At 41.4% G+C, this 26,703-nt stretch overlaps 1 protein-coding gene across 1 annotated transcript; it reads right to left on the bottom strand.

Annotated features, from left to right (window-relative positions):
• LOC110437003 (non-lysosomal glucosylceramidase-like) lies at window positions 2,474–10,858 on the bottom strand. The gene is made up of 19 exons (XM_021464935.1): window positions 10,842–10,858; window positions 10,191–10,757; window positions 9,947–10,057; window positions 9,767–9,823; window positions 9,595–9,671; window positions 9,406–9,505; window positions 8,572–8,645; window positions 8,025–8,125; window positions 7,731–7,834; window positions 7,263–7,316; window positions 6,677–6,732; window positions 6,549–6,587; window positions 6,310–6,451; window positions 5,986–6,170; window positions 5,569–5,636; window positions 5,063–5,135; window positions 4,869–4,930; window positions 3,388–4,669; window positions 2,474–3,043 (listed from the first exon to the last, which is right to left on the bottom strand). The coding sequence occupies exons 2-19, from the start codon at window positions 10,269–10,271 to the stop codon at window positions 2,785–2,787; spliced, it is 2,925 nt and encodes a 974-aa protein (XP_021320610.1). The 5' UTR covers window positions 10,272–10,757; window positions 10,842–10,858; the 3' UTR covers window positions 2,474–2,784.

Below are 26,703 nucleotides of genomic sequence, written 5' to 3'. Positions count from 1 at the left end.
TCTTGCCGATCCACACTCTACCGATCCTGGATATGTGTCCAAAAACGGTGTCAACACATACTATAGTTGTCCTAACGTGTTGCACCTTCTTGCATTTCTTCTCTCTTCTCTTTGCATCTTAATCCTTAGCCACCACATTGTTTCTCTTAGGTTTCTAGTGGTGCTACGGCAAGCTCCACTAGTCAAGAGAAACAAAATGACTTAGCTCATATGCATATGCCCCGACAAATTAAACCATGTTCCTTCTTGCATTTCTTCTCTCTTCTCTTTGCATTAGCCACCACGTTGCTTCTCTTAGGTTTCTAGTGGTGCTACGGCAAGCTCCACTAGCCAAGAAGAACAAAATGACTTCGCTCATATGCATATGCCCCGACAAATTAAACCATGTTCTTAGCGAGGCCACACTAGCATAAGGTACTTACATAGCATAAACGAAAACCTAACTACTAGATCCTAGATAAATCCAATCCAGGTTGTCACATATGAACCTCAAGCACATAATAGTGTCAGGTGGTTGTTGTAATCCACTAATTCACATTAGAGCACCTACTAAGGCCTTGTTTAGATATAGTGGATTCGCATAAATTCACATGTATTGGAGTGAATTGGAGTTAAACTCTAAATTCTATCCTAATTCGGTAATCCCACCAAACTCATGTTGTTGACACTCAAATTGAGCCTAAGCCAATTTCAAGAGGCCCACGATTAGCTTTGGCCCAATCTAAGAAAAAATCTATAAAACAACATAATAATGATACCACATTGATAGTGTCAGGTGGTTGTTGTAATCCACTAATTCACATTAGAGCACCTACTAAGGCCTTGTTTAGATATAGTGGATTCGCATAAATTCACATGTATTGGAGTGAATTGGAGTTAAACTCTAAATTCTATCCTAATTCGGTAATCCCACCAAACTCATGTTGTTGACACTCAAATTGAGCCTAAGCCAATTTCAAGAGGCCCACGATTAGCTTTGGCCCAATCTAAGAAAAAATCTATAAAACAACATAATAATGATACCACATTAATTTTTCAACTGGATAAGACCACCCCTACTCTCTATAAAACAGAGGGTACATGGCCGATTGAGGTATCCAATAATCAATCGTCTTTTTACATCTATATAACTCTTTTATGTCCTCTTCCAACCTTATATTATTATTCATCACTTGATCTGATAATTAAAGGTGGCGCTCTAGGCTTGCGGGCCAACTAGGGCAACTTGGCGACATCCTTTCCTATGAGCTCTCTCTCCTAGACGAAAGTTTCAATGGTTCTTTTGCTAGGAAACTAGCCGTTCTTCGTCACAAAACACAGTCGGTTACTATTTGCTTTGCCTAAAAATTAGCCGTTCATTGCTAGGTAAGCACAGTACCTATCATTTGGTGGTTTGCTCGTAAACATCTCCATTTTTCACCACGTAAGTGTGATCTTCGCTGCGTTCTTCGATCCATGGCAATCCGGACAATCTAGCTCTAGCTGATATGTGACCAATCTTCACATCAACACTTATAGATTGAGATGAACTTAACAATATTCAAACAAGGCCTAAAAGTTAAATTTCCTTGGATCCTAGGAGTACCCATTGTCCACTCTGGATTGGAGAGTCTAAAAAACCGAACATAAATCAACTTAAAGCGTCCTCCAACAGAACGAACTCCTTCAGTGAAAGATCACTACCGGACTGGACCATCTAGTTGCTCGCAAACACCAAAAGCCATAAATCCTACCTCGTGCTTAAACTAATCCCAAAAACCAAAGAGATGCACACAAAATCATTGTCCCAACTACATAAATATGCCTAGAAGAGCAGGTAGTAATACATTCTACATGTGCAGTGATGATCATCAGATCAGCCGCTTGTACACATCGTCTCAGTTTTTACTTCAAGTCAAACTTTTAAGCTTATAGAAAATATATTAATATCTATATACTAAATAAATGCAGTATAAAGATTATGAACATATTTCATCATGGCTTTAATAAAACTATATAATATTATACTCCCTCTATCCTAAATTATAAACCGTTTTGGCTTTTCCCTCATTTTTTACTATACATCTAGAATTCTAGATATATAATAAATTGAAATGGAAGGGGCAGATTTTAGTGCATTTTCCTAACATAACTTTAGTTAGGTTTCTTGCAGTAGAACCATGCTGGCAAAGATACGGAAATCAAATATCATATTAACATAACAAACGACTTTCAGAACCAACCATATGTTTGAGTTCGGTTGCTTTTTAAAGAACGAAGAAATGAGAGAACCTAAAATGATTAGATGAGGCTCTAGACTAGCAGAAATAGCAACACTACCTTTTAGGAAAAGCAACAATCCATGATCCTATAGTGAACAATGATACATTGACGTGCCGACCGTATACTCAGCCAACAGAAATATAGAATTGATCCATACCCAAATGACTTCATAAAACGTTAGATCCAGATCCAAAACGGAGCAGTAGGAAGATTTTCTGAAGTGATGGTGTATGAGACACCAGATTGCCAGTTCTTTGATTTCTAGCTCTCTTCATGTGAAAATGTACCTTGGCAGCACAAAACTTAGAGTGAAGGAAAAAAAAACAAAGATTATGTGATTAACAGTTTGCTGTACAATTATACAACATGAACTCTTTTGAGTCCCGTTTTGTGGTGGTTTGGGTATGCCCTCTGATTCAAGAAAAGAACTCCTGAATCACACTGGACCTTGTAAAGGGCAAGGAGAAACCGAAAAGCCGAATAGATTGGTAAGTTGCTCAGCAGCTGCATGTTACCTTTGGATCAGCATTCACAATGAAAGGCAGAGCTAGGGAAACATCTGTTGTCAGGTGCTATCTTTCTAATGCTTATCTCGCTAATTGCTCGGGCCATGTGAGGAGATATATGTATTCGGTCCATCAGGTTAACTTTTGGGGCCTCAAGAATAGCCTTTGGAGGAGAAACTGCATATTGGATTGCCCAAATGGCAAGAGGCCGCATGTATACGAGGGATCTATAATGCCCATCTGTGGTCCATCCTTCTGGTGTTTGGAACCAATACCTGTAGCACCACGGTAAACCAATGTTATATATCTCATTGATGAACATGACTCAACAAACACTACTAAAAACTTCATTTGATTAGAGACAATTTAGCATGCGTTACTCAAAAAAAGTACGAGGCAACTGCCCTAGACAGATTTGGGAATGACATAAAATAAGCAGCACTAGAAACATCTGATTCCTAGGCTTCTAATGGAATATAACAGAAGCAACCAAAAAGAAAAGATAACAAATGCACTGCTAAGTTAATATGAGATAAGAAATGCACTATGGAAGTCCATGTGAAAAGTTGCATCACTGCAAAATCAGAAATTGCTCAACAATGTAAGGAACAGGGCATACCCATATCCTTCTTCTGACCATCCGGCAATAAAAATTCCTTCTGCGGTTGTAAAGCCTTGATGCTCCATTCCATGGAGCAGCATATTTGCAGCAACAGCATATGTAACACCAGTCCAGATTTCACGAGATTGCATGCATGTCTCGTCCACCTTTCCCTTTGGAGTCATACCATTTACAGCTCCCATCCGTCCTCCTTTAACCTTCATCACATTGAATTCAAATATTTTCTGCAGAGCAGTTCTTATCTTGTGCTCGTCAAAAAGCGGGGGCAAGCCTGACGAGGCAGTATACCACTGTCCTGCCAGCTGATCAGCTTGAATGGATCTACTGTTGCTACTTGTGCCGCTGTCGTAATTGAAATATGACCCATTCCATAACTTTGCCTCATATACTGCTTTGGCTTTTATGAACTTGAGCTTGTACTTTTCAGCAAAGTGCCGATCCCCAAGACGATGAGCCATTGTAGCTGCAGCTTGAAGTGCAGCAAGCCATAGGCAACCACAGTAAGCACTGATTCCGTGAACAGTCCAAGCATCATAGGTTTGATCAGGAAATCCATCATTCTCAATGAGACCATCACCATCACGGTCAAATTGATCCATATAGTCCATAGCAGCACAGACTGCAGGCCAAACATCTCGACCGAATTGCATATCACCTGTAGCAGCGAAGTCTCTGTATATCTGGAGCACAAATTTGGGGTTCAAATCTTTCCATTTGCTTGTATCGTGTATGTTATATGCATTCATTTCATGCCACGGATCATGCGTTCCAAGGTCATGAGGCACAGCACCTTTAACCTTGCGGATTCCTGATGTGCCATCAGCCAAAAATTTTACTTTGCGTCGATCTTCATACAGCACAGCATTGGCAAAATCACGTTGGATACTCAACTCTATTTTTGGGAACAAATCAAGGAGAGCAAATGATGCATAGAAATGCACATCATATGTGTTCCACATGATGTATTCCACTCCTTCTAGATACAAAAACTTGCCAACATGTTCAGGGCCATCCTTTGAGATCAAGTAAGGAATTGGCTCTTCTGACTTGAGTCCATTGACTTGTTCTTGCATTTGTGACCCATGAACTGCTGCGAACTTTGATACACTGTGATCATCACTATTAGTCATTTGACCACCATGAGGTACTTGCTCCACTGTCAGGTTGACATGGTTATCTTTAACAGATCCCTGTTTAGTGTCTTTAGTGCCCCTCTTTGAGGACTTCTGCTGAATAGAACCAGGACTGTTTTTCTCATCGATTGCTGGGGGTTGACCATCTACATGATCAGAAGGAAAAATATAAGGTTCCTTGCACTCAAAAAGGAAGAGCAGACATTATAAGCTAAAGGAAACTCAGATGATGGCGACTTTAGATTGTAGAACAAGTAAAGTAAGAAGAAATTATCCCCGTGACTTTCAAAAGTAATAAGACGAGTGGTGATCTGAACAAGCAACCATAACAAAGTTACAGCGTACCTGTCCAAACGGTCCCCCCAGCTACCAGAAAGTAAAGCTCATTAAAAAGAGTGAACTTATACCTGCAAGCATTTTGACACCCAAACATTCAGTTAAATTTCATTTTCTTCTCTACAGAGGAAGAAGTGGACTAGTAAATTTCTTGAGGGGCAACAACGAACTTAATATAGGAGCAATAGAAGTAGAGCATATACCATTCTGGAAGTCTTTCATCCTTGAGTATGGGGTTTTGCCACTTCTCGATTTCTTCTTCCCAAAGTTTATATTCTGAAAACAAGGAAAACGAATCCAGGAGCATAGGTCAGAATGCAGAAGACTTGATAAGTAAACTAAATCAGTAAATCAAGGGCCAATGTTGAACATTTCCCAGTAATAATATCACCACAATCTTGTTTTCAACATATGACTGCATTTGGAGGGAAAATACTCCATCCAATCTAAAAGACGATTATTATAACATGTGGAAGTGTTTTTCATAGTCCTAGCAAATATTGTAACACGAGAATTAGTTTCCGCACCTTAAAGTTAAATAGCCTGCACTGTTTCCTACTTTTAGCCTTCTGTTTTCTTTTAGGCTTTACAGCTTGGTTTGAATCTTTTCATTTATGTATATAATTATCACATCACAGTAGGGCTCTCCCCTAGTGCATTTACATAAAAAACAGATTAAGAAGTCAAGAAACTGACAAGAAAAACATACTTGTTAAGGCATCATGTACCAGATTAACAGCCGATTTCTCAGAAGTTCCATAGAATTGGGTGTACCTCCTGCAACATGAAATCACATTTATGAATTATTCCATTACAGTTAGAATGTACTACGATGCACATTAACATAACTAATTACTACGTGCAAATTTTCAAGAACTTCCAAACACCAAATATTCAAATGTGCAAACACAGAGAAGGGTGAAACAAAAAAGGAACTGTTGTACAGTACTTATGCCTAAGTCGTGTGTAATGTGATAGGCAACAAAATTGAGACACACATCATTGCTCCTATGAGACATAGTATTTTATAAGTTGGATTTCCATCGGAACAAGCCTTGTATCAATAAATAAAGGTGTAAACAGAATCAAAAGGTGTCGTCTATATTGACAACAAGGGGACACTAACCTGTTATATGTGCATCCCTTTTGAAACTTTACTTTAGGTGAGGACCAAGCCAGAGCAAACACAACAGTACATCTACCATGTGGCTCTACCCAAGTTGAGGCTGAGACGGCTGCACAGAGTTTCTGTCCTGGAGAAGAAGGCATACTAGAACCAGCACTGAAATTTTCCCGATCGAAGTGACCATTCTGAATGTTAAGTAAAACAATTAAAGAATCAAAATGGGAGCATGGTAAGATAGGACTGTTATACTTAAGAGAATGTCATAGAACAGCCAGTATGAAAAATCATATAAACCAAATGTTCAGACAAGGTAGAAGTAATTACCTGTTGCATGGTGTTCCACATTTCCTTTGCAGAAACATGGTTTTCTCCAGAAAGGCCAAACACTGGCAAGACTGTCACATTCACATTCTGAGTTTCGCAGGCAGCAACAGCAAAAGTGACTGGTGGATTATCCTTAGCTGTTCTGCAAAAATATAACAGCTTGTCAGCCGCTATAACATATCATCAAAAAGATTTACTAATTCACAATCATCAACTCGAAGAAGAGAATCAAAACTTGCTTGTGATGCAGAAGCACTCCTGATACTCCATCTTCCGCACTGTCCATATCATAAGATCAAACTATAAGTACAAACAACCCCCAAAAAAGAACTAAACAAGTATATATTATATCTACTGATCTACTTACATGAAGGGCTCATTGTAGTGGCCTCCTGAATTATGTGAAAAACCTCCAATAGAATTCTGTCATTAAGAAAATATATCACTAAAGGACACTTTGAGTGAATAATAATAATGCACAGTAGGATTTGACTTCTGTAATACTTCAAACCTAGATAGTACTCCCTCCGTTCCAATTTAAGGTCGTTTTGGCATTTCTACATACATAACTTTTATTATGTATCTAGACATATTGCATATCTAGGTTCATAGCAAAAGCTATGCACCTAGAAAAGCCAAAAAGACCTATAATTTGGGACGCAGGGTGGTATCTAATATCTTTTTGCAACATAGGGTATCCTGAATTAAGCACAAAGCAATGGTGACAATGGACCTCAAACTTTAGAACGGATCATAAGGGTTATCCCTAATGATCATCGATGAGCTCAGATTTTAACACTGGGTAAATCGATATACCCTATGCACTTCATCATGGTAATAAAACCGAAACAGCTTAACACAAATTTTGCATCAGATAGTGCACAAAATTAAAAAAAGAACATAAATACACTGCACATTTATATATATATATAAACCTTTAGATTTGTACTTACCGCCCATGTCATTAACAGGCTTACTTTTGCACGGTCTCTCCCAGTGTTTACTAGCTGTAATTAACAACCAAATAGAAAGGCTGTCAGGTAACTTATTGGAACAAAAGGATATTTTAATATCAAAAACATCTAAAAAAACAAACAGAAAAAAATCAATCGGCAGATATACTATCATTGAACTATTCATTTATTCATGAACAACTGGCATCTCCAAATTTTATGTATGGCGGCAATTATTTCATATTCCACTAGTTCTAAAATATTCAAATAGATTTTACACTAAGATGATATTCCAGCCACTTGCTGACTGGCCATATGTGATCTCCATTTTAAAGGAAATATCTTGCATAAAGATGGCACAGTAGGCTTTTCAAAACGTCTTGCTAAAAAATAGGAAACAGGAAGGTAAAAATGTAGACCTGCAACAATTTTCAGCTTAGCATAAATGGAACTCCATTAGCCACTTACAGTATACACAAACACAGATGTTGGAAGGCTGCTATCCTTGTAATCATGAGGAATGAAAGGTGATATTTGACGACATGAGATTTTAAGGTCTGGATCTGGTTCACCTGCAATAAATTAATAAAAAACTTAAGAAGGGTCGAAATCACTGTGCTATCAACACACAGCCACCTTATTGAACTACAGTGCCCTATTAAAAACAATAAAGTCTCTTCGTAAGCACAATTAAAAAGACAACGAATTCCTTGTGTAGGTTGCCAATTTAAGCAATGTTACCATAGATCTACAATGGCATACCATCATAAACAGTCCATGCCCGAGGGAACAATGCATGATAGGTCGAGTGTTGACCACTCAAATTCCAGTCCCATGAAGAAATTCCAGAGTCACTATTTTTCCTGAAAATCACATAAAACATCAATTAAGGTACTTCTACGGAAGAGATAACATGAAAAGCACAAAAACCTGACCAAGTTGTTAATCTGATCAGCATGCCTTGTTGCACCAGTACAGTACCTTACCTGAACCAAAGCTAAATACCACAATTGCAATATCTATATTATCATTTAGAACCTAAAGGGAGTACGCTGACCTTCAATCACCAAGTTGGCATAACCATAACACTTATGGATACAGGATGAAAGTTGTTCGGTATATATAGATTTCAAGAAGTAAAAATGGAAAAAGAGAAACAGGCAATTGGGTGGGAAGGATAGGCACAAGGACATAAAGTTAACAGTAGCTTATACTTGGGCAAATGTTTCTGTGCTGTGCATGATTTTAACATGATAATCTGCACATAAGATGGCAAGTTTTAAGTACACAGAACAGGATGGTGACTTACTTCAGACCTTCATGATGTCCAGGAGCCAAAACTGATGAGTATTTCTTATTCCCCCCATCTCGAGATACAAATATCTGGAAAAGCAGTATATTTAACTGTTCATGCATTGAGCCTTAATGTGAAAAATTAATACTTATAGTGTTAATAAGGCCAAAATACAAAAAAAAATTGCAGCACTAGTAAAATTGTAATCTACCTGAAATATAGCACAATCAATCATAAGATTTTAATTAAGTGTGTAGAGACATTAGAATAGGTATGTCTAAAGTTATTGTGTCTACTAAAGAAACGAAATGCATTATCAAAGAATGGAAGTAGGTACATGAAATGAACACGACCTAAAGTTACTATACCTACTAAAGAAATAAAATGCATTATCAAAGATATGCATAGCAAAAGGTCAAGAAGCATAGCTAGACAAAAAATGCCCCCAGCAACCATAGTTCATATATCAGTGAAAAAAGAAAGTGTCACCAGCCCACCATCAAGTGCCAACTGTGAAGATTAAGCAACCTTCCCCGACATCATAGCCTTTGGTTGCATGCAACCATTGAGAAAAGGCAGCATTATGCCATCTTAGCTAAGAAATATCATCTTATCTCACTCCCAAAAAAAAATGCAGTGCTCACATACTATTAAAATATGATAACCCATTTGCGAGTGGAACTTAAAATGTGTTTGTTTAAGTGATACTTTTAGCATCTATGGTACTCAAAGGGACATATATCTTCATACACATCAAGATTCAAGAATACAGAAAGCATAGCACACATATATCATACAGCAATCCAAAGTCTAATAGCAAGCAACAGCAATACAAGATAGAAGCATTACAGAGAACTGGTTCTCCATGACCGGCGAACTCTCACACAGACCAGGTATGATGTGCCAATTCTTAAACTCTCCCCTGAAACCTCTAGAAATGCTACCGCTCCTGCAAAACCAATCTGGTGATATCAGGGCAAAGTTCTCCAGAATGCATCGATATATGAAGTTCAGATAAGCACTGGCATTAGCACACACCCCATCCCACCAAGTGGCACACCCTGAGAAGCTGACGGTTTACAGCGCTCTTTTGTGAATGGATCGATCGGAGCTTTCTGCAAGCACAACAACAGAGATTACATCCCGTCAGCACAGTTTTTGGATACATCTGTGTTTGGACCAAATCGTGCATAGGAACAGCTGATGTCACCCGTCCATGTGACGCCTCCTCCCGAACATACGACCAGAGTCTCAGGCCAAGGCTCATCTGAAATTTGCGGGAGCAGAACTTAGCAGGTTAGCACCAACAACTTTGAGGTCGAGGAACGAACAGAAAGCACGCGTCGTAAAACACCCAACACAGAGGGCCGAATCCGTGAGGCGTCCATACCATCCTCATTGCCTCCATGAAGGTGACACTGAACTCCTTGAGAATGTTAGCGTGGCTGTTGAGCCGCCTCCGCCACGCCTGCTCCGGCGGCGCCCCGCCATCGAAATCCAACTGCAGCGAAAGCAATAAGTTCCCAACGCCCGAAGCGGTCACATCAGACCACCCAGCAATAGGAAAACGAGAAACAAAACAAATTCGCCGCGAGCGACGCAGGACGGCAGGAGCCAAAGGTGGGCGGGCTCACCAGCTGCAGCGCGGTCCGGCCGACGTACTCCTCCGCCGGCCACGAGTTCTTCCGGCAGTGGAAGATGTGGCCGCTCACCATCGCGCCCGCCCGCTCGCTCGCTCGCCTCGAAATGCTACTTGCCGCTTCTCACTCCCCCGCGTCCCGCCCGCGGTCACTGCCGCAGCCCCACCGACGCGATCGGGTTACGGCCAATCCAGAAGATTCGCGGGCCGGACGCCCTCCTCATACACATCCCCCGCGGCGACCGTGATCCCCGGCGGCGGCCCTCCTCATGGGCCCGCGCGCCCCCCGCAGATCGACTCGGCCGGCGCCCTCGGGATCGGCTGGTGGTCGCGCCGCGGCCGCGCGCGGGAGCGACGAGGCGGCCGGCGCGCCGGCTGGATTGGACCGAATCCAATCGCTCTCCCCTGCTCCTCCTCTTCTTCTACTTTTTTGTTCTCTTCGCGTGCTGGCTGTCGCCGCGCTGGTGCGCTGTGGAGTCGTTCTCGACGAGCGGAGAAGGTGCGAAGAAGTCGACGGCGCACGCACTGGTGGCCTGGTGGGAGGGATGGTGCCCCTGCGCTTCTGGAAGAGAAGAAGAAAGTGGTTACTGGTTGTACAGCCTTGCCTACCGGCCACGCGCGTATGAATGGGGGGTACAGGTACTACTCTAGTAGCCCGTTGGGTTGGGTGGCGGTGCCAATTCCTCTGAGGGCAGTTTGCTAACGTCTTCACCTCTCTTTTTTTTGACGGCAGTTCGTGGACTTCGCGTCAGAATCCAACGAGTTCAGGTGGATTTTTGTGGGCAGGACGGGCGGGCGGAGGCGCGCGGATGTGTCTGGCCGAAGTTATCGAAAGACGCACAACGGGAACGGAACGAAACCTGCCGGTGATTTTGGGGGAGGGGACGCCGGACGGGCGCGTAGACTAGACTGGAATCGGTGCTGAATGCTACGCGTGCTACGGAATAACGGATCGGAATCCCCCACCGATTTGCCTTTCGAGAGGAAAATGGAACAAATTGGTGCGGATCGCTTTTGCTTAGGGCACTCACAATGCAGACTCGAGTCTAAAGTTATTTATTACCTCGAACAATGTGAATTTGGAGTCTAAATAAGACTTGGAGTTTTGTTTTTTCTACCTCTTTCTTCAATAAATATGCTGCCACATCAGCAAAATATCATAAATATTATGTAATTAATTGTCTTGGACTCTATAATAGAGTCTTGCATTGTGAGTGCCCTTAGAGCAAGTTTAATAATACAGTCCACCTGCTGAGCATTCTTGCAGCCCACCCATACAATAGTTAATACATGGTCCACTTATCTCTCTCACAAAGTTTCTTGGTTTTTGTGTCTAAGCTGCCTGTAAGCTTACATTCTGCTTCTCCTCTCTCTCCTCCCTTCTCTTCTCCATATCAGCATGTAGCCAGCTTACAGCCCACTATAATACTTGCTCTTAGGGACCGACCGTACCGGTTCGCGGTGCGTAAACACGTTGATCAAGTCTCTTTTTTTTAGTAGATATTAATCTATTGGAGACCTGGAGTCTAATGTGGAGATAGTACTACTAAAAATCTGTGTTGAATATATATTTCTTAAACGGTGTTGAAAATGTGTTTCTAGAACAGAGCTCTCACTGATTGTGCAGACACACAAACAAGTACTTTTTTCTTTTACTATATACTTCTTTGTTTCAAGTTATAAGTTGTTTTGATTTTGGATGTACCAAAAAAAATTAAAATAATTTACAATTTGAGTGGCACAATCAAATTCAACATACTATTGTACTAGTATAATACCCGTGCTAACGCTACAGTTTTATCTCGGAGATGTACATGAAAACAACCAATAATTTTGTTTCATAGTTTAACTTTTATATAATTATATTTTAACATTTTTATAATCTGGAAACACCTTTGCATAAGAATGCAAAGTAAGCTAAGTCCTTAACTGTAACACTCTGGTTAAGCGAACTAAAACCTGACATGTCATCATGAGCATTGCATCGTAAATTTGTTAAGCACACACTGATGCCCGAACTTAAAATAAGTTTAAATTTTGGTTGGATGTGCTTAAGAATTTAAGTGTATTTACTTTATGTATGGATGCTTGTTTTGGAGACATTGGGTGATAGTTTTCCGAGAAGCTTAGGGGGGAAACCCTAGTTTTAAAAACCCTAGATTTGCCCCTTTTTGTGCAATTCAAAAACCAAGCACAATTTGAAGTTGAGTTTAAAAGCAAAGTTGTAGATCTTGTCAAGATGTACAACTTTGGTGTTTTGAGTTTTTGAAGATTTAGTACAAAATCCAAAGTAATTTTGAAAATACAGATTTCCGGAAAATGTCCCCTTTTCCAATTTGTATCTCCAATTCAAAATCTATTTGGAATTTTGAAAAATGGTCAACATGAAAGTTGTAGGGCTCAAAAATTTGAACGACTTTCATGTTGGAAGTTTTTCAAGTTGTTATGCAAAATCAAAAGTAATTTTAGAATTTCTGATTTGCCCCAATTCAAAATTTTGATTTTCTTTGAATTGAGTTTGAATTTCAAAACTGTTTGGCCAATTTAGCTAATTTCCACTCAGAATTAGCTCTGGCCACCAAAAGATGTTTTGTAGCTCACAAAATTTTACACAAGTTTCTTTTTGGTGAAAATTTGACTTCAGTTCAACTTTTGGTCGATTTTCGCAAAAAGACAGAAAGGGGTAAATGGGGAAGAGGGGGATAAGCCTTGGCTTCTGTTCATGGCGGTGGACCGCCGAGCTTGAATCGGTGTTGCCAGCGTGTGAGCCACCGTTTTCCCTCGTCCAAGCACGTGCTCGCGTCCGTGGCGATGTGGAGCAGCTGCTGGCAACCTCGAGCGCGACGTGCCTTTCTCTCTTGCGCTCACCGACGTCGTTTTGCCACGGAGCACCGACGGGCAGCATGTCACTCCAATCCAAAATTCACCGCCACGGTTGATCCATATCCAAATTCACCGTGGGCATATCTTTGGTACATCCTTGCGCATCTCCAGAACCCATCCTTCTGTTCCCTTTCGCACCAGAGCACCGGAATTCCTCGTTTCAATCCTCGCCGGAGTAAATCGCCGCCGAGTTCGAGTTTCTCGTGGTTGGCCCGTCTGGGCAACTCTCTGCTCTCTCTTTCTCTCGTCTTTGCTTCGTCATGACCTTGTGATGCCCATCGGCTCGTTCTTTTCTCCGTTGCTTCACAGCTGTCACCGGAACGTCGGCTTCTTCGTCGGAGCTCGCCGCCGGAGTCCCTGGTCGCGTGGACGAGCAACACCTGGCTGTTCTCCGCTCCTTCTCTCTGCGTCAGCACACCCAGGGTGAGACGCCGATGCTTCCTGACCTCTTATTCCTATCTCTACCGGTCTAGAGCCACCGGCGTAAGCACCGTCGCGGCCATGTCCGCCGCCGCTCGTGGCCAGAGCTCGCTAGAGCAGTAGAGTGCGGGTTTGCTAGCTTGTTCGGTTGCGGGTTGCTTGCTGGTCCTCGTGCTCGCCTCAGTTTAGTTCGGGGTGGCCGGAGTTGCCCGGCGTAACCCACGCCACCGCGTTCTGCCGCGCTCTGGTCAGCCAGGGTATCGGGGACCTCGTGGTTGTAAAGATGAGAAAGGGGAGGGGTTTGTTTGCGAAGCCGTAGACTCATGTGAATAGTTGGCTGGTCTGCGGGTTGGTTTCAAAGAAAGCCGAGGGCTTTTCTGCTAAACCGTCAGCGCGCGCGGGGGGAGGCCGGCTAGGCCAAGTCTTCGCGCGAGCTTGGGCCGAGCTTCTGGGCCGCAGTGGCACAGTAGCGTTTTCTTTTTCTTTTTCTGCAGTTTTTGAGTTATGTTTGATTTTATGTATTAAATCATGTGTTGGTTCAAAAATTGTGAAAATTTTTGTATAGCTTCCATAAAATGGATAGAGCATAAGAAAAATGTTAGGTTTTATTTTCTGGTAATTTTCAGGTATACATAAATTGCCTTTGTTTATTAATAGATAAACCTCCTATGATTTTTAATAAATTATGGGTATATCCAAAAATCATGAAATTTAATATGTGAACTTGTGTTACTGTTATCTAGCTTTAGGAATATTTTCAGCTCTTTTTGATAAAGTATGATCTGTTTAATAATAAAGCTATTTAAAATGCTTATAAAAGAAATAGAAATAATTAATCCCTTTAGGATTTGGGTGATATTTTGGATTGATTGACAACCAGTGGTTACTTAACATAATATACTCCCTGGTTATGGTTTATTTTCATATAAATGATCTTTGTGGTATGATGGATTCACAACATTGTTTAATAAAAATAATAAAATTGATTTAGTAATAACCCATGCTTTGATAGCTAGATTAGTTTATTTCTTTACCATGAAGGTAAATTGTACTCGAGGTAGTCATGTTTGTTGTTGTCATCCAAGAACATGTAACCTGTCTTTATCATGCCATGAGTGTATCATAATCATGCATATGCACTTTTACGTATAGAATACGCTCCGGAAGAATCTGATCCTCAGTGGGTTGCTTCCGAGTTTGTGGATCCTTCGGGTTTTGCTGAGTTGCCGAACTTCCCTTCCGGTCAAGGCAAGCCCCGGACATTAAACCCTATCCTTGTATTTTCATAAAGTTATTTATATCACTTGAGTTAATATGATGCATTAGGTGAGTAGGAGTTGAGTGAATCCTATTTGCTGCATTACCTACCTTGATGATTTCCATATTAACCTTGATACTTGTTTTATGAAAATACTTAGTATGCTTAGCCCTGCTTATTAGATAAGTTTTCAAATGAGAAAGTTTGAAGGGTTGTTGTGGAATACTTTTAAGGTCAATACTGTTCAACTTGAGACCGGTCGGTGGACTTGCTTTAAGAATGGAGTCTTAAAGTAGTGTCTCCAAATGTGTCGATTAAGGACCGTTCCGTTGTTGGCCTGTTGTGATTGAGACCTTTGAGTACAGCCCACATGCGCTGGTAAGCCTTACCTATAGCTATTCCGATACTTGAGAACGGCTAACCGCGTACTGGGAGTGGAGAGATGGCGAGAGTAGCGTGTACCCACCTTACGGATCTGAGATGACCGGGAAACATCTAGATTGGCTGTAGGATGGTGGTGTACTGTACTCTCGGGTGACGCTGGACCCGTTCTTGTATGGGAGGATCTATAGAAACAGGTTGACATATGCAAGATTAAGTTCTACATATGTCGTGTGGTACTGAATCCCCAGCTGGGTTTAATCGATTCGAATCGTCGTGTTTCCTCGGATATGGAGCCTCAATCCTCACCCCATCATCGTAGTAATAAGTGAACCTTTGGTATAAGAAAGATATGGTATGCTTATGCAAGTTTGATAACAATTTTGGTTAGTCATAAATAATGATCTTGAGTTAAAACTTGAAAGTAGGTTTTACTCTTAGTAAGCTTTTATGCAAAAGAAATGCTTTGATCCTGTTAAGGTTTTACCTTGAATCCCTATAGCCTGCATACCTGAGTCTTCACCTCTTTTATAGTCGGTTAAGTCTTGTTGAGTACTTTTGTACTCAGGGTTTATTAACCCCTGTTGCAGGTGAACCTTTTGATAATCCTTTTGATGGTCGTTGTTACTTTACTCTTGTGGAGGAGAGTGATGATGAGGAATCTGATGTGTGACCTTGGGCAAGTAAAAACTTGTTGTGTGATCTATGGTTTATGTAATAATAAGTTCCGAACCTTTTGTGTACTAAATACTTATGGTTTGTAACCGTTGAACTTAAGTTTCAATCTATGTTATGTAACCTTTCCGCTTTTACTCTGATTTCCCTTATCTATGAAATATTGTAATACTGTGATGCTTGATGAGGGAATTCCTGAATAGCATGTAATGTGGATGATTCGGGTTTTCCGAGGACACCCGACAGACTTCTTGAGTTACTTGGAACTCGTACACGCCGATCGGAAGTCTTTGAGACAACGATGGGTGTATGTGGGCCACTTAATTTAGGAGGTTCTGCCACAGCTGGTATCAGAGCAGGTTTCCCTTAGAAAGTATAGCAGTATTCGATTTTGAAAACTTCAAAAGCTTTTGAGTCAAACTAAATTTGAAATTAGTTTGTGTCCAAATTGTTTCTAAGCTTGTCTTGTGCTTCTAACTTGTCTCAATTCATTCTTTAGACTTATCCTTCTCTCTAAATGGATATGTTTTTAGTATAATTATGGTAATATTTATATACAAGGAACGATGCTTACAATATTATAATATTGCCCTAATTATGAAAAGAAAGTTTATACACTTTTATGGTTAAGTGACTAATTTAAAGTTATTTGTTTGATGTATGCTTTGTCCGTAAGTACGTTTCATGCATCATTATTGATAACATGTAATTAACTTTCCTCCTTAAAGTTGTTAATAATTAGAGGTAATATGTCCATCTAATTGTAAAACTCTATCCTTTAACTTTGGAACATATATAGTTCTAATATTCAAAATAAAATATTTTGGCAGATGGCTCGTACCCGCCTAACCGCTCGCAAGTCCACCGGAGGCCGTGTCCCAAGGCACCAGTTGGCACCAAGGGATCCGCCACCCTCCGACAGCAGCGATAGCAGCCCTGATGACTCCAGCGACGGAAACGGGAGTGACACTAGCGGAGGTCCTCCTTCGCCAAGGACCTACAGGCTTATGAAGAATGATCTGCGCCTGATGCTCACTGACAACATCAACATGGAAGTTCAGCTGTACCATATGGCGGGGTATGTGGTCAATCTTGAGGCCTATACCAACATCCTCCATGAGGAAGTGCACCAGCTGCATAATGCCCTCAACCCACCTGAGGCTCCTGAAGCAGCAGAGGAAGGACCAGTTGTCATCCAAGTGGATAGTGATACTTCTGAGGATGAAGCAGAGGAGCCAGAAACTCCCACTCCAGATGAGGATGTTACCACCAGTGGGTCGGATATGGATGACGACTAGGTGTTGAGAAGGCAAGAAGTATGACCTAGTGTGATCCTCTGACTTTGTAACTTAGTTAGTCAGAAAACCTCTAGTATGGGAAGTTGTGTAAAATAGTGGTTCCAGTAGTCCTGCCCGAGAGCGGACTTGTATGATAAATAAGATGAACGTGCTTGTGTTATGTATGTCATGATGTATGATGGTTAAGTAAGAATGTTAATCAAAGTGTGATGTGTTTTTAAACAGATGCCTGCTAACAACCTTGGAGCTAGTTCTTCCCAGGGTGGGGATGACTTTCCTAATGCACCACCAGTTCCACCCTCTTTGGCTGATGCAATTGCAGCATTAGTCAATGCAACAACTCTGTTAGCACAGAACCAGAATGTTGGTCAGCGTGGCCGTGGTCGCAATAATCGAGAAGAAACCACATATGTTGACTTCACAGATACTCGTCCCCCAGTGTTCACAAAGGCTGACGAACCTCTTGAAGCTGAGGATTGGCTTCGCACTATGGAGCAAAAGTTCAGTCTCATCAACTGTACTGAAACCCAGAAACCAGCTTTCGCCGCTCAGCAGCTGAGAGGAGCAGCCGGGGTTTGGTGGGAAAACTTACTGGCTGTTCAACCAGCTCGCCACCGGATCACTTGGGGAGAATTCAGGGAAGCCTTCAGGGCTCATTACATTCCCAAGGGAGTTATGAAAATGAAACTCGAAGAGTTCTTAGCTCTCCGTCAGGGGGATGAACCAGTCATGCAGTATGTTGGAAAGTTTAATCATCTGTCCCAATATGCAATTGAGCAAGTCAACACTAATGAAAAGAAGAAGGAATGTTTCATGAGAGGCTTGAATACAAAGCTTCAGCTGATGATGGCATCATGTGGCAATATATCTTATCATGAGGCAGTGAACATTGCTATCTCCAGTGAAGAAAAGAACCGCAAACATAAGGAGGCTAAGAAGAAGAAGGGTTTTGTCTCAGGGTCTGGATCATCTGGCGGCAACAAGAAGCGCCAGAGGCTCGTATATCATCCAGCTCAGCAGTTCCGCCTATCTTATCGTCCTTCTTATCAGCCGCCTCACCAGCAGAACATGCAGAAGAGTTTTGCAAGGCCGACAATGCCGTTCAATGTTCAACGTCAGCCGAATGCTCCTGCTATCCGTCCGCCCGTGCCGCAAGCTGCCAACAATCCTTGTTACAATTGTGGGAAGAGTGGACATTTTTCTCGTGAATGTCCATACCCAAGGCAAAATGTTCCAAATGTCAATGCACCAAGACCAGTTGGAAACCAGCAAGCAAATCAAAACAAAGGTAATGCTCAGAATCAGCAAAAGGGTAAGGGTACTCAGAAAACAGGAAGGGTTTTCCATACTCAAGTTGAAGCTATACCTGAAGGAGAACCAGTGATGCTTGGTATGTTCCCTGTTGCCCAACACTCAGCGCTTACACTTTTTGATTCTGGTGCATCACATACTTTCATGAATAGAACATTTGCGGAAAAGTATAATATACCTATTGGTGCAACCAAAGATGAGTTCTTTATACAGTCACCTGGGGGTCGACTATGCACTAAGGAAATGGTACATCAGGTACCAATAGACTTGGGTGGATATATATTTCCAACATCCATGATAGTGTTAAAAGATCCAAGTATAGATGTAATCTTGGGTATGAACTGGATGAGCCAGAGAGGTGCAGTTATAGACACCTTAAATAGAACCATCAAGGTCAACTTACCTAATAGCAAGTCTCAACTTCTTATCCATCTTCCTACCCTTAAGAGAGCAGTTGAGCAAGTATGTGCTATCTCGGTCAAGGAAATCAAGGACATTCCAGTGGTCTGTGAGTTTCCTGATGTGTTTCCAGAGGATTTACCTGGTCTGCCACCTGATCGTGATGTGGAGTTTGAAATAGAGCTCAAGCCAGGGACAACACCAATATCCAGAAGAGCTTATAGAATGCCACCAAAAGAATTAGCAGAATTAAAAACTCAGTTGCAAGAATTGATGGATAAAGGTTTCATTCGGCCTAGTTCATCACCATGGGGTTGTCCGGCAATCTTTGTGAAGAAAAAGGACAATACCTTGAGGTTATGTGTGGATTATCGTCCTTTGAATGAAGTAACAATCAAGAATAAGTATCCTTTGCCCCGTATTGATCTTCTCTTTGATCAACTAACTGGTGCTAAGGTATTTTCGAAGATAGACTTGAGATCTGGGAATCATCAAATTAAGATCAAGCCAAAAGATGTTCCGAAAACAGCATTCACTACCCGATATGGTCTGTATGAATATCTGGTCATGTCTTTTGGTCTGACAAATGCCCCAGCACATTTTATGTATTTGATGAATTCAGTGTTCATGCCAGAGTTAGATAAGTTCGTGGTGGTATTCATTGATGACATTCTCATCTATTCCAAAACTAAAGAAGAGCATGAAGAGCATCTCAGGATAGTGTTGACTCGCCTGAGAGAACATCAGTTATATGCTAAGTTTAGCAAGTGTGAATTCTGGATAGATGAAGTTCAATTTTTGGGTCATGTCCTGTCAGCTGAAGGTGTTGCAGTAGATCCAAGCAAAGTTCAAGAAGTTCTTGACTGGAAGTCACCAACTTCAGTACATCAAGTTTGAAGTTTCTTAGGATTGGCGGGGTATTATCGCAGGTTTATCCCTGACTTCTCCAAGATCTCTAAACCAATGACAACACTGCTAAAGAATGATACCAAGTTTGTGTGGTCATCCGAGTGTGAAGAAGCTTTTCAAACTTTGAAGAAGTTGTTGACCACTGCACCAGTGCTAGCTCAACCTGATATTGAAAAATCTTTTGATGTGTATTGTGATGCTTCAGGCAAAGGCATTGGGTGTGTACTAATGCAAGAAGGCAGAGTTATTGCCTATGCTTCACGACAACTTAAGCGTCACGAAGAGCATTATCCAACACATGATCTAGAGTTGGCAGCTGTAGTCCATGCTCTGAAGATCTGGCGACACTATCTGCTGGGTAATACTTGTCACATATACACTGATCATAAGAGTTTGAAATACATCTTCACTCAGTCAGAATTGAATATGCGCCAGAGAAGATGGTTAGAACTGATAAAAGATTATGATATTGAGGTACATTATCACCCAGGCAAAGCCAATGTAGTGGCGGATGCACTCAGTCGAAAGAGTCATTGCAATTGTCTGGAAGTCAAGCCTATAGACCTTACCTTGTGTTATGAATTTGAGAAGTTAAGTCTTTAAATGATTCAGCAAGGCAGCCTTGTAAATATGACAGTTCAATCATCTATCAAAGATCATATTATTACAGCTCAGAAAGAAGATATGGGTATAATCTTTTTGAAAAGAAAAGTTCAGTCTGAACAGAATTCCAAGTTCAGAATAGATGAAGCTGGAGCGATCTGGTTCAAGGATCGGTTAGTAGTTCCAAAAGTTCCTGAACTCAGAAAACAAATTCTTGATGAAGCTCACGCAACAAGATTTTCAATTCATCCAGGTAGTAATAAGATGTATCATGATTTGAAACAAAGATTCTGGTGGACTAAGATGAAGCTTGAAATTGCTAGTTATGTGGCTAGATGCGATACTTGTCAAAAAGTGAAAGCAATTCATCTTAGATCTGCTGGAGAATTGCAACCTTTGCCAATTCCATCTTGGAAGTGGGATGACATTAGTATGGATTTCATAGTGGGTTTACCCCGAACTTTGAAAGGGTTTGATTCCATATGGGTTATTGTTGATCGTCTGACCAAATCAGCTCATTTCATTCCTGTAAGAAAGAAGTATCGGGCTTCCATCTATGCTAAGATATACTTTAACAGAATTGTGAGTTTACATGGTATTCCAAAGACTATCGTATCTGATAGAGGGACACAATTTGTTAATGCTTTCTGGAAGCACTTGCATAAGTCCTTAGGTACCAAACTTCTGCATAGTACAGCTTATCATCCACACACTGGTGGCCAAACTGAAAGAGTCAATCAGATCTTAGAAGATATGTTGAGATCTTGTGTGCTCAGTTATTCAGAGAAATGGGATGAATGTTTGCCTTTAGCAGAATTCTCTTACAATAATAGTTATCAAGAAAGCATTAAGATGGCACCATTCGAAGCTCTATATGGCAGAAAATGCAGAACACCTTTGAATTGGTCAGAACCTGGAGAACATAGTCTCTTCGGGGTTGACTTAGTCAAAGAAGCCGAAGAGAAAGTCAGGCTCATTCGAGAGAACATGAAGATAGCACAGTCCAGACAAAAGAGTTATGCTGATAAGAGACGTCGATCTCTTAGCTTTGAGGTTGGTGATTATGTATACCTCAAAGTATCACCTATGAAAGGAGTCACTCGATTTGGAGTAAAAGGAAAGTTGGCACCTCGATATATAGGTCCATATCAAATCCTTGAAAGGTGTGGAAAGGTGGCATATCATCTCGAGTTGCCACCACAGTTGTTATCAGTTCACAATGTATTCCATGTCTCTCAGTTGAAGAAATGTCTTCAAGTGCCTGATCATATCATTCCTGTTGAAGGGATTGAGTTAAAGCCCGATCTGACATATTCAGAGTATCCTATCAAGATTCTGGATCAAAAAGATCGAGTCACTCGTAGAAGAACTATCAAATTCTACAAGGTGCAATGGAATCAACATACCGAAGATGAAGCCACGTGGGAGTCCGAAGAGTTTCTCCTAGAAAGCTTTCCTGAGTTTCTTTCTTCTGTCTTATCCTTGTAATCTATAGCGTAGTGATCTACCCCTATTTTTGTAAAAGTTGGTTTTTGAAGTGCTTGGCAAACTTCCTTTTCCATTAGTTAGCCTTCAAGTTAAATCTCGGGACGAGATTTCTTTAAGGGGGAAAGAGCTGTAACACTCTGGTGTTAAGCGAACTAAAACCTGACATGTCATCATGAGCATTGCATCGTAAATTTGTTAAGCACACACTGATGCCCGAACTTAAAATAAGTTTAAATTTTGGTTGGATGTGCTTAAGAATTTAAGTGTGTTTACTTTATGTATGGATGCTTGTTTTGGAGACCTTGGGTGATAGTTTTCCGAGAAGCTTAGGAGGGAAACCCTAGTTTTAAAAACCCTAGATTTGCCCCTTTTTGTTCAATTCAAAAACCAAGCACAATTTGAAGTTGAGTTTAAAAGCAAAGTTGTAGATCTTGTCAAGATGTACAACTTTGGTGTTTTGAGTTTTTGAAGATTTAGTACAAAATCCAAAGTAATTTTGAAAATACAGATTTCCGGAAAATGTCCCCTTTTCCAATTTGTATCTCCAATTCAAAATCTATTTGGAATTTTGAAAAATGGTCAACATGAAAGTTGTAGGGCTCAAAAATTTGAACGACTTTCATGTTGGAAGTTTTTCAAGTTGTTATGCAAAATCAAAAGTAATTTTAGAATTTCTGATTTGCCCCAATTCAAAATTTTGATTTTCTTTGAATTGAGTTTGAATTTCAAAACTGTTTGGCCAATTTAGCTAATTTCCACTCAGAATTAGCTCTGGCCACCAAAAGATGTTTTGTAGCTCACAAAATTTTACACAAGTTTCTTTTTGGTGAAAATTTGACTTCAGTTCAACTTTTGGTCGATTTTCGCAAAAAGACAGAAAGGGGTAAATGGGGAAGAGGGGGATAAGCCTTGGCTTCTGTTCATGGCGGTGGACCGCCGAGCTTGAATCGGTGTTGCCAGCGTGTGAGCCACCGTTTTCCCTCGTCCAAGCACGTGCTCGCGTCCGTGGCGATGTGGAGCAGCTGCTGGCAACCTCGAGCGCGACGTGCCTTTCTCTCTTGCGCTCACCGACGTCGTTTTGCCACGGAGCACCGACGGGCAGCATGTCACTCCAATCCAAAATTCACCGCCACGGTTGATCCATATCCAAATTCACCGTGGGCATATCTTTGGTACATCCTTGCGCATCTCCAGAACCCATCCTTCTGTTCCCTTTCGCACCAGAGCACCGGAATTCCTCGTTTCAATCCTCGCCGGAGTAAATCGCCGCCGAGTTCGAGTTTCTCGTGGTTGGCCCGTCTGGGCAACTCTCTGCTCTCTCTTTCTCTCGTCTTTGCTTCGTCATGACCTTGTGATGCCCATCGGCTCGTTCTTTTCTCCGTTGCTTCACAGCTGTCACCGGAACGTCGGCTTCTTCGTCGGAGCTCGCCGCCGGAGTCACTGGTCGCGTGGACGAGCAACACCCGGCTATTCTCCGCTCCTTCTCTCTGCGTCAGCACACCCAGGGTGAGACGCCGATGCTTCCTGACCTCTTATTCCTATCTCTACCGGTCTAGAGCCACCGGCGTAAGCACCGCCGCGGCCATGTCCGCCGCCGCTCGTGGCCAGAGCTCGCTAGAGCAGTAGAGTGCGGGTTTGCTAGCTTGTTCGGTTGCGGGTTGCTTGCTGGTCCTCGTGCTCGCCTCAGTTTAGTTCGGGGTGGCCGGAGTTGCCCGGCGTAACCCACGCCACCGCGTTCTGCCACGCTCTGGTCAGCCGGGGTATCGGGGACCTCGTGGTTGTAAAGATGAGAAAGGGGAGGGGTTTGTTTGCGAAGCCCGTAGACTCATGTGAATAGTTGGCTGGTCTGCGGGTTGGTTTCAAAGAAAGCCGAGGGCTTTTCTGCTAAACCGTCAGCGCGCGCGGGGGGAGGCCGGCTGGGCCAAGTCTTCGCGCGAGCTTGGGCCGAGCTTCTGGGCCGCAGTGGCACAGTAGCGTTTTCTTTTTCTTTTTTTGTAGTTTTTGAGTTATGTTTGATTTTATGTATTAAATCATGTGCTGGTTCAAAAATTGTGAAAATTTTTGTATAGCTTCCATAAAATGGATAGAGCATAAGAAAAATGTTAGGTTTTATTTTCTGGTAATTTTCAGGTATACATAAATTGCCTTTGTTTATTAATAGATAAACCTCCTATGATTTTTAATAAATTATGGGTATATCCAAAAATCATGAAATTTAATATGTGAACTTGTGTTACTGTTATCTAGCTTTAGGAATATTTTCAGCTCTTTTTGATAAAGTATGATCTGTTTAATAATAAAGCTATTTAAAATGCTTATAAAAGAAATAGAAATAATTAATCCCTTTAGGATTTGGGTGATATTTTGGATTGATTGACAACCAGTGGTTACTTAACATAATATACTCCCTGGTTATGGTTTATTTTCATATAAATGATCTTTGTGGTATGATGGATTCACAACATTGTTTAATAAAAATAATAAAATTGATTTAGTAATAACCCATGCTTTGATAGCTAGATTAGTTTATTTCTTTACCATGAAGGTAAATTGTACTCGAGGTAGTCATGTTTGTTGTTGTCATCCAAGAACATGTAACCTGTCTTTATCATGCCATGAGTGTATCATAATCATGCATATGCACTTTTACGTATAGAATACGCTCCGGAAGAATCTGATCCTCAGTGGGTTGCTTCCGAGTTTGTGGATCCTTCGGGTTTTGCTGAGTTGCCGAACTTCCCTTCCGGTCAAGGCAAGCCCCGGACATTAAACCCTATCCTTGTATTTTCATAAAGTTATTTATATCACTTGAGTTAATATGATGCATTAGGTGAGTAGGAGTTGAGTGAATCCTATTTGCTGCATTACCTACCTTGATGATTTCCATATTAACCTTGATACTTGTTTTATGAAAATACTTAGTATGCTTAGCCCTGCTTATTAGATAAGTTTTCAAATGAGAAAGTTTGAAGGGTTGTTGTGGAATACTTTTAAGGTCAATACTGTTCAACTTGAGACCGGTCGGTGGACTTGCTTTAAGAATGGAGTCTTAAAGTAGTGTCTCCAAATGTGTCGATTAAGGACCGTTCCGTTGTTGGCCTGTTGTGATTGAGACCTTTGAGTACAGCCCACATGCGCTGGTAAGCCTTACCTATAGCTATTCCGATACTTGAGAACGGCTAACCGCGTACTGGGAGTGGAGAGATGGCGAGAGTAGCGTGTACCCACCTTACGGATCTGAGATGACCGGGAAACATCTAGATTGGCTGTAGGATGGTGGTGTACTGTACTCTCGGGTGACGCTGGACCCGTTCTTGTATGGGAGGATCTATAGAAACAGGTTGACATATGCAAGATTAAGTTCTACATATGTCGTGTGGTACTGAATCCCCAGCTGGGTTTAATCGATTCGAATCGTCGTGTTTCCTCGGATATGGAGCCTCAATCCTCACCCCATCATCGTAGTAATAAGTGAACCTTTGGTATAAGAAAGATATGGTATGCTTATGCAAGTTTGATAACAATTTTGGTTAGTCATAAATAATGATCTTGAGTTAAAACTTGAAAGTAGGTTTTACTCTTAGTAAGCTTTTATGCAAAAGAAATGCTTTGATCCTGTTAAGGTTTTACCTTGAATCCCTATAGCCTGCATACCTGAGTCTTCACCTCTTTTATAGTCGGTTAAGTCTTGTTGAGTACTTTTGTACTCAGGGTTTATTAACCCCTGTTGCAGGTGAACCTTTTGATAATCCTTTTGATGGTCGTTGTTACTTTACTCTTGTGGAGGAGAGTGATGATGAGGAATCTGATGTGTGACCTTGGGCAAGTAAAAACTTGTTGTGTGATCTATGGTTTATGTAATAATAAGTTCCGAACCTTTTGTGTACTAAATACTTATGGTTTGTAACCGTTGAACTTAAGTTTCAATCTATGTTATGTAACCTTTTCGCTTTTACTCTGATTTCTCTTATCTATGAAATGTTGTAATACTGTGATGCTTGATGAGGGAATTCCTGAATAGCATGTAATGTGGATGATTCGGGTTTTCCGAGGACACCCGACAGACTTCTTGAGTTACTTGGAACTCGTACACGCCGATCGGAAGTCTTTGAGACAACGATGGGTGTATGTGGACCACTTAATTCAGAAGGTTCTGCCACATTAACCATCTAAGTTACATTGCTCCTAAAGGCATGCAGTATGAGGCCAACGCTGGTCAAGTGGAGAAAATGATTAAGACGATACGAAAAACGGGGCACTCATTGCTCGTGCACACGGTGTGGTGTCTTTTCACGTTTCACTAATCTTAGCAAAGGGAACAAAGGATCGAGCACGGCAAGTACAAGTTGGTGCGGAGTATAGTACTCCATCACCAAGGAAACAAAGGGGAAAAAAGAGACGGGTGAGCTCTCAGTGAATAAATCAATGAACTAAATCACAGCATGCTACTGAAATTGTGAAACTAGAGCAGGGTACGTCGTGTGTTCATGACTTCATGTTTACGTGCCGCGGTGCAGGGCCGTCATGAACTGGACGCTAATGCTGCTTACTTTTTTGGATTATTTATTCAGGCATTTCGTAATCATCCCTGTCCTTTTAAAAGCTCGTACAGTCGTAAAAGAAAGTGAACTAAAGTGATGTTCAACATGTCCGAAATCATCTTTCTTACAGTAACGTCAGACTCTTGAGAACAATTCAAAGAAAGCATCCCTTTTCACTAACCCTAAGATCTCAATTGTTAAATTCATTCAAACAGCAAAATTAATTAATAAAAACAATAAAAAAAACTTCGCGTGCTTCACCTCCCTCCGAGTTCTTCTGGTGCGGGGGCCTTCGTCGCCTCGCGGTGGATCGCGTATTCGGGGTGCACCAGCCACGTTATT

Source organism: Sorghum bicolor, chromosome 1, assembly GCF_000003195.3.
Source record: "Sorghum bicolor cultivar BTx623 chromosome 1, Sorghum_bicolor_NCBIv3, whole genome shotgun sequence".
NCBI classification, from domain to species: Eukaryota; Viridiplantae; Streptophyta; class Magnoliopsida; order Poales; family Poaceae; genus Sorghum; species Sorghum bicolor.
The sequence above is the reverse complement of the archived record's forward strand: the minus strand, read 5'-3'. Positions and strand labels throughout refer to the sequence as shown.

Bases quoted from the DNA above. Each gene is read 5' to 3' on its own strand.
- LOC110437003 (XM_021464935.1), bottom strand. From the start codon at position 10,271: ATGGTGAGCGGCCACATCTTCCACTGCCGGAAGAACTCGTGGCCGGCG. The intron at 9,672-9,766 runs GTGACATCAGCT...TTGTGCTTGCAG, and splicing joins AGGAGGCGTCACATGGACGG to AAAGCTCCGATCGATCCATT. The intron at 6,588-6,676 runs GTAAGTAGATCA...TGATATGGACAG, and splicing joins CACTACAATGAGCCCTTCAT to TGCGGAAGATGGAGTATCAG.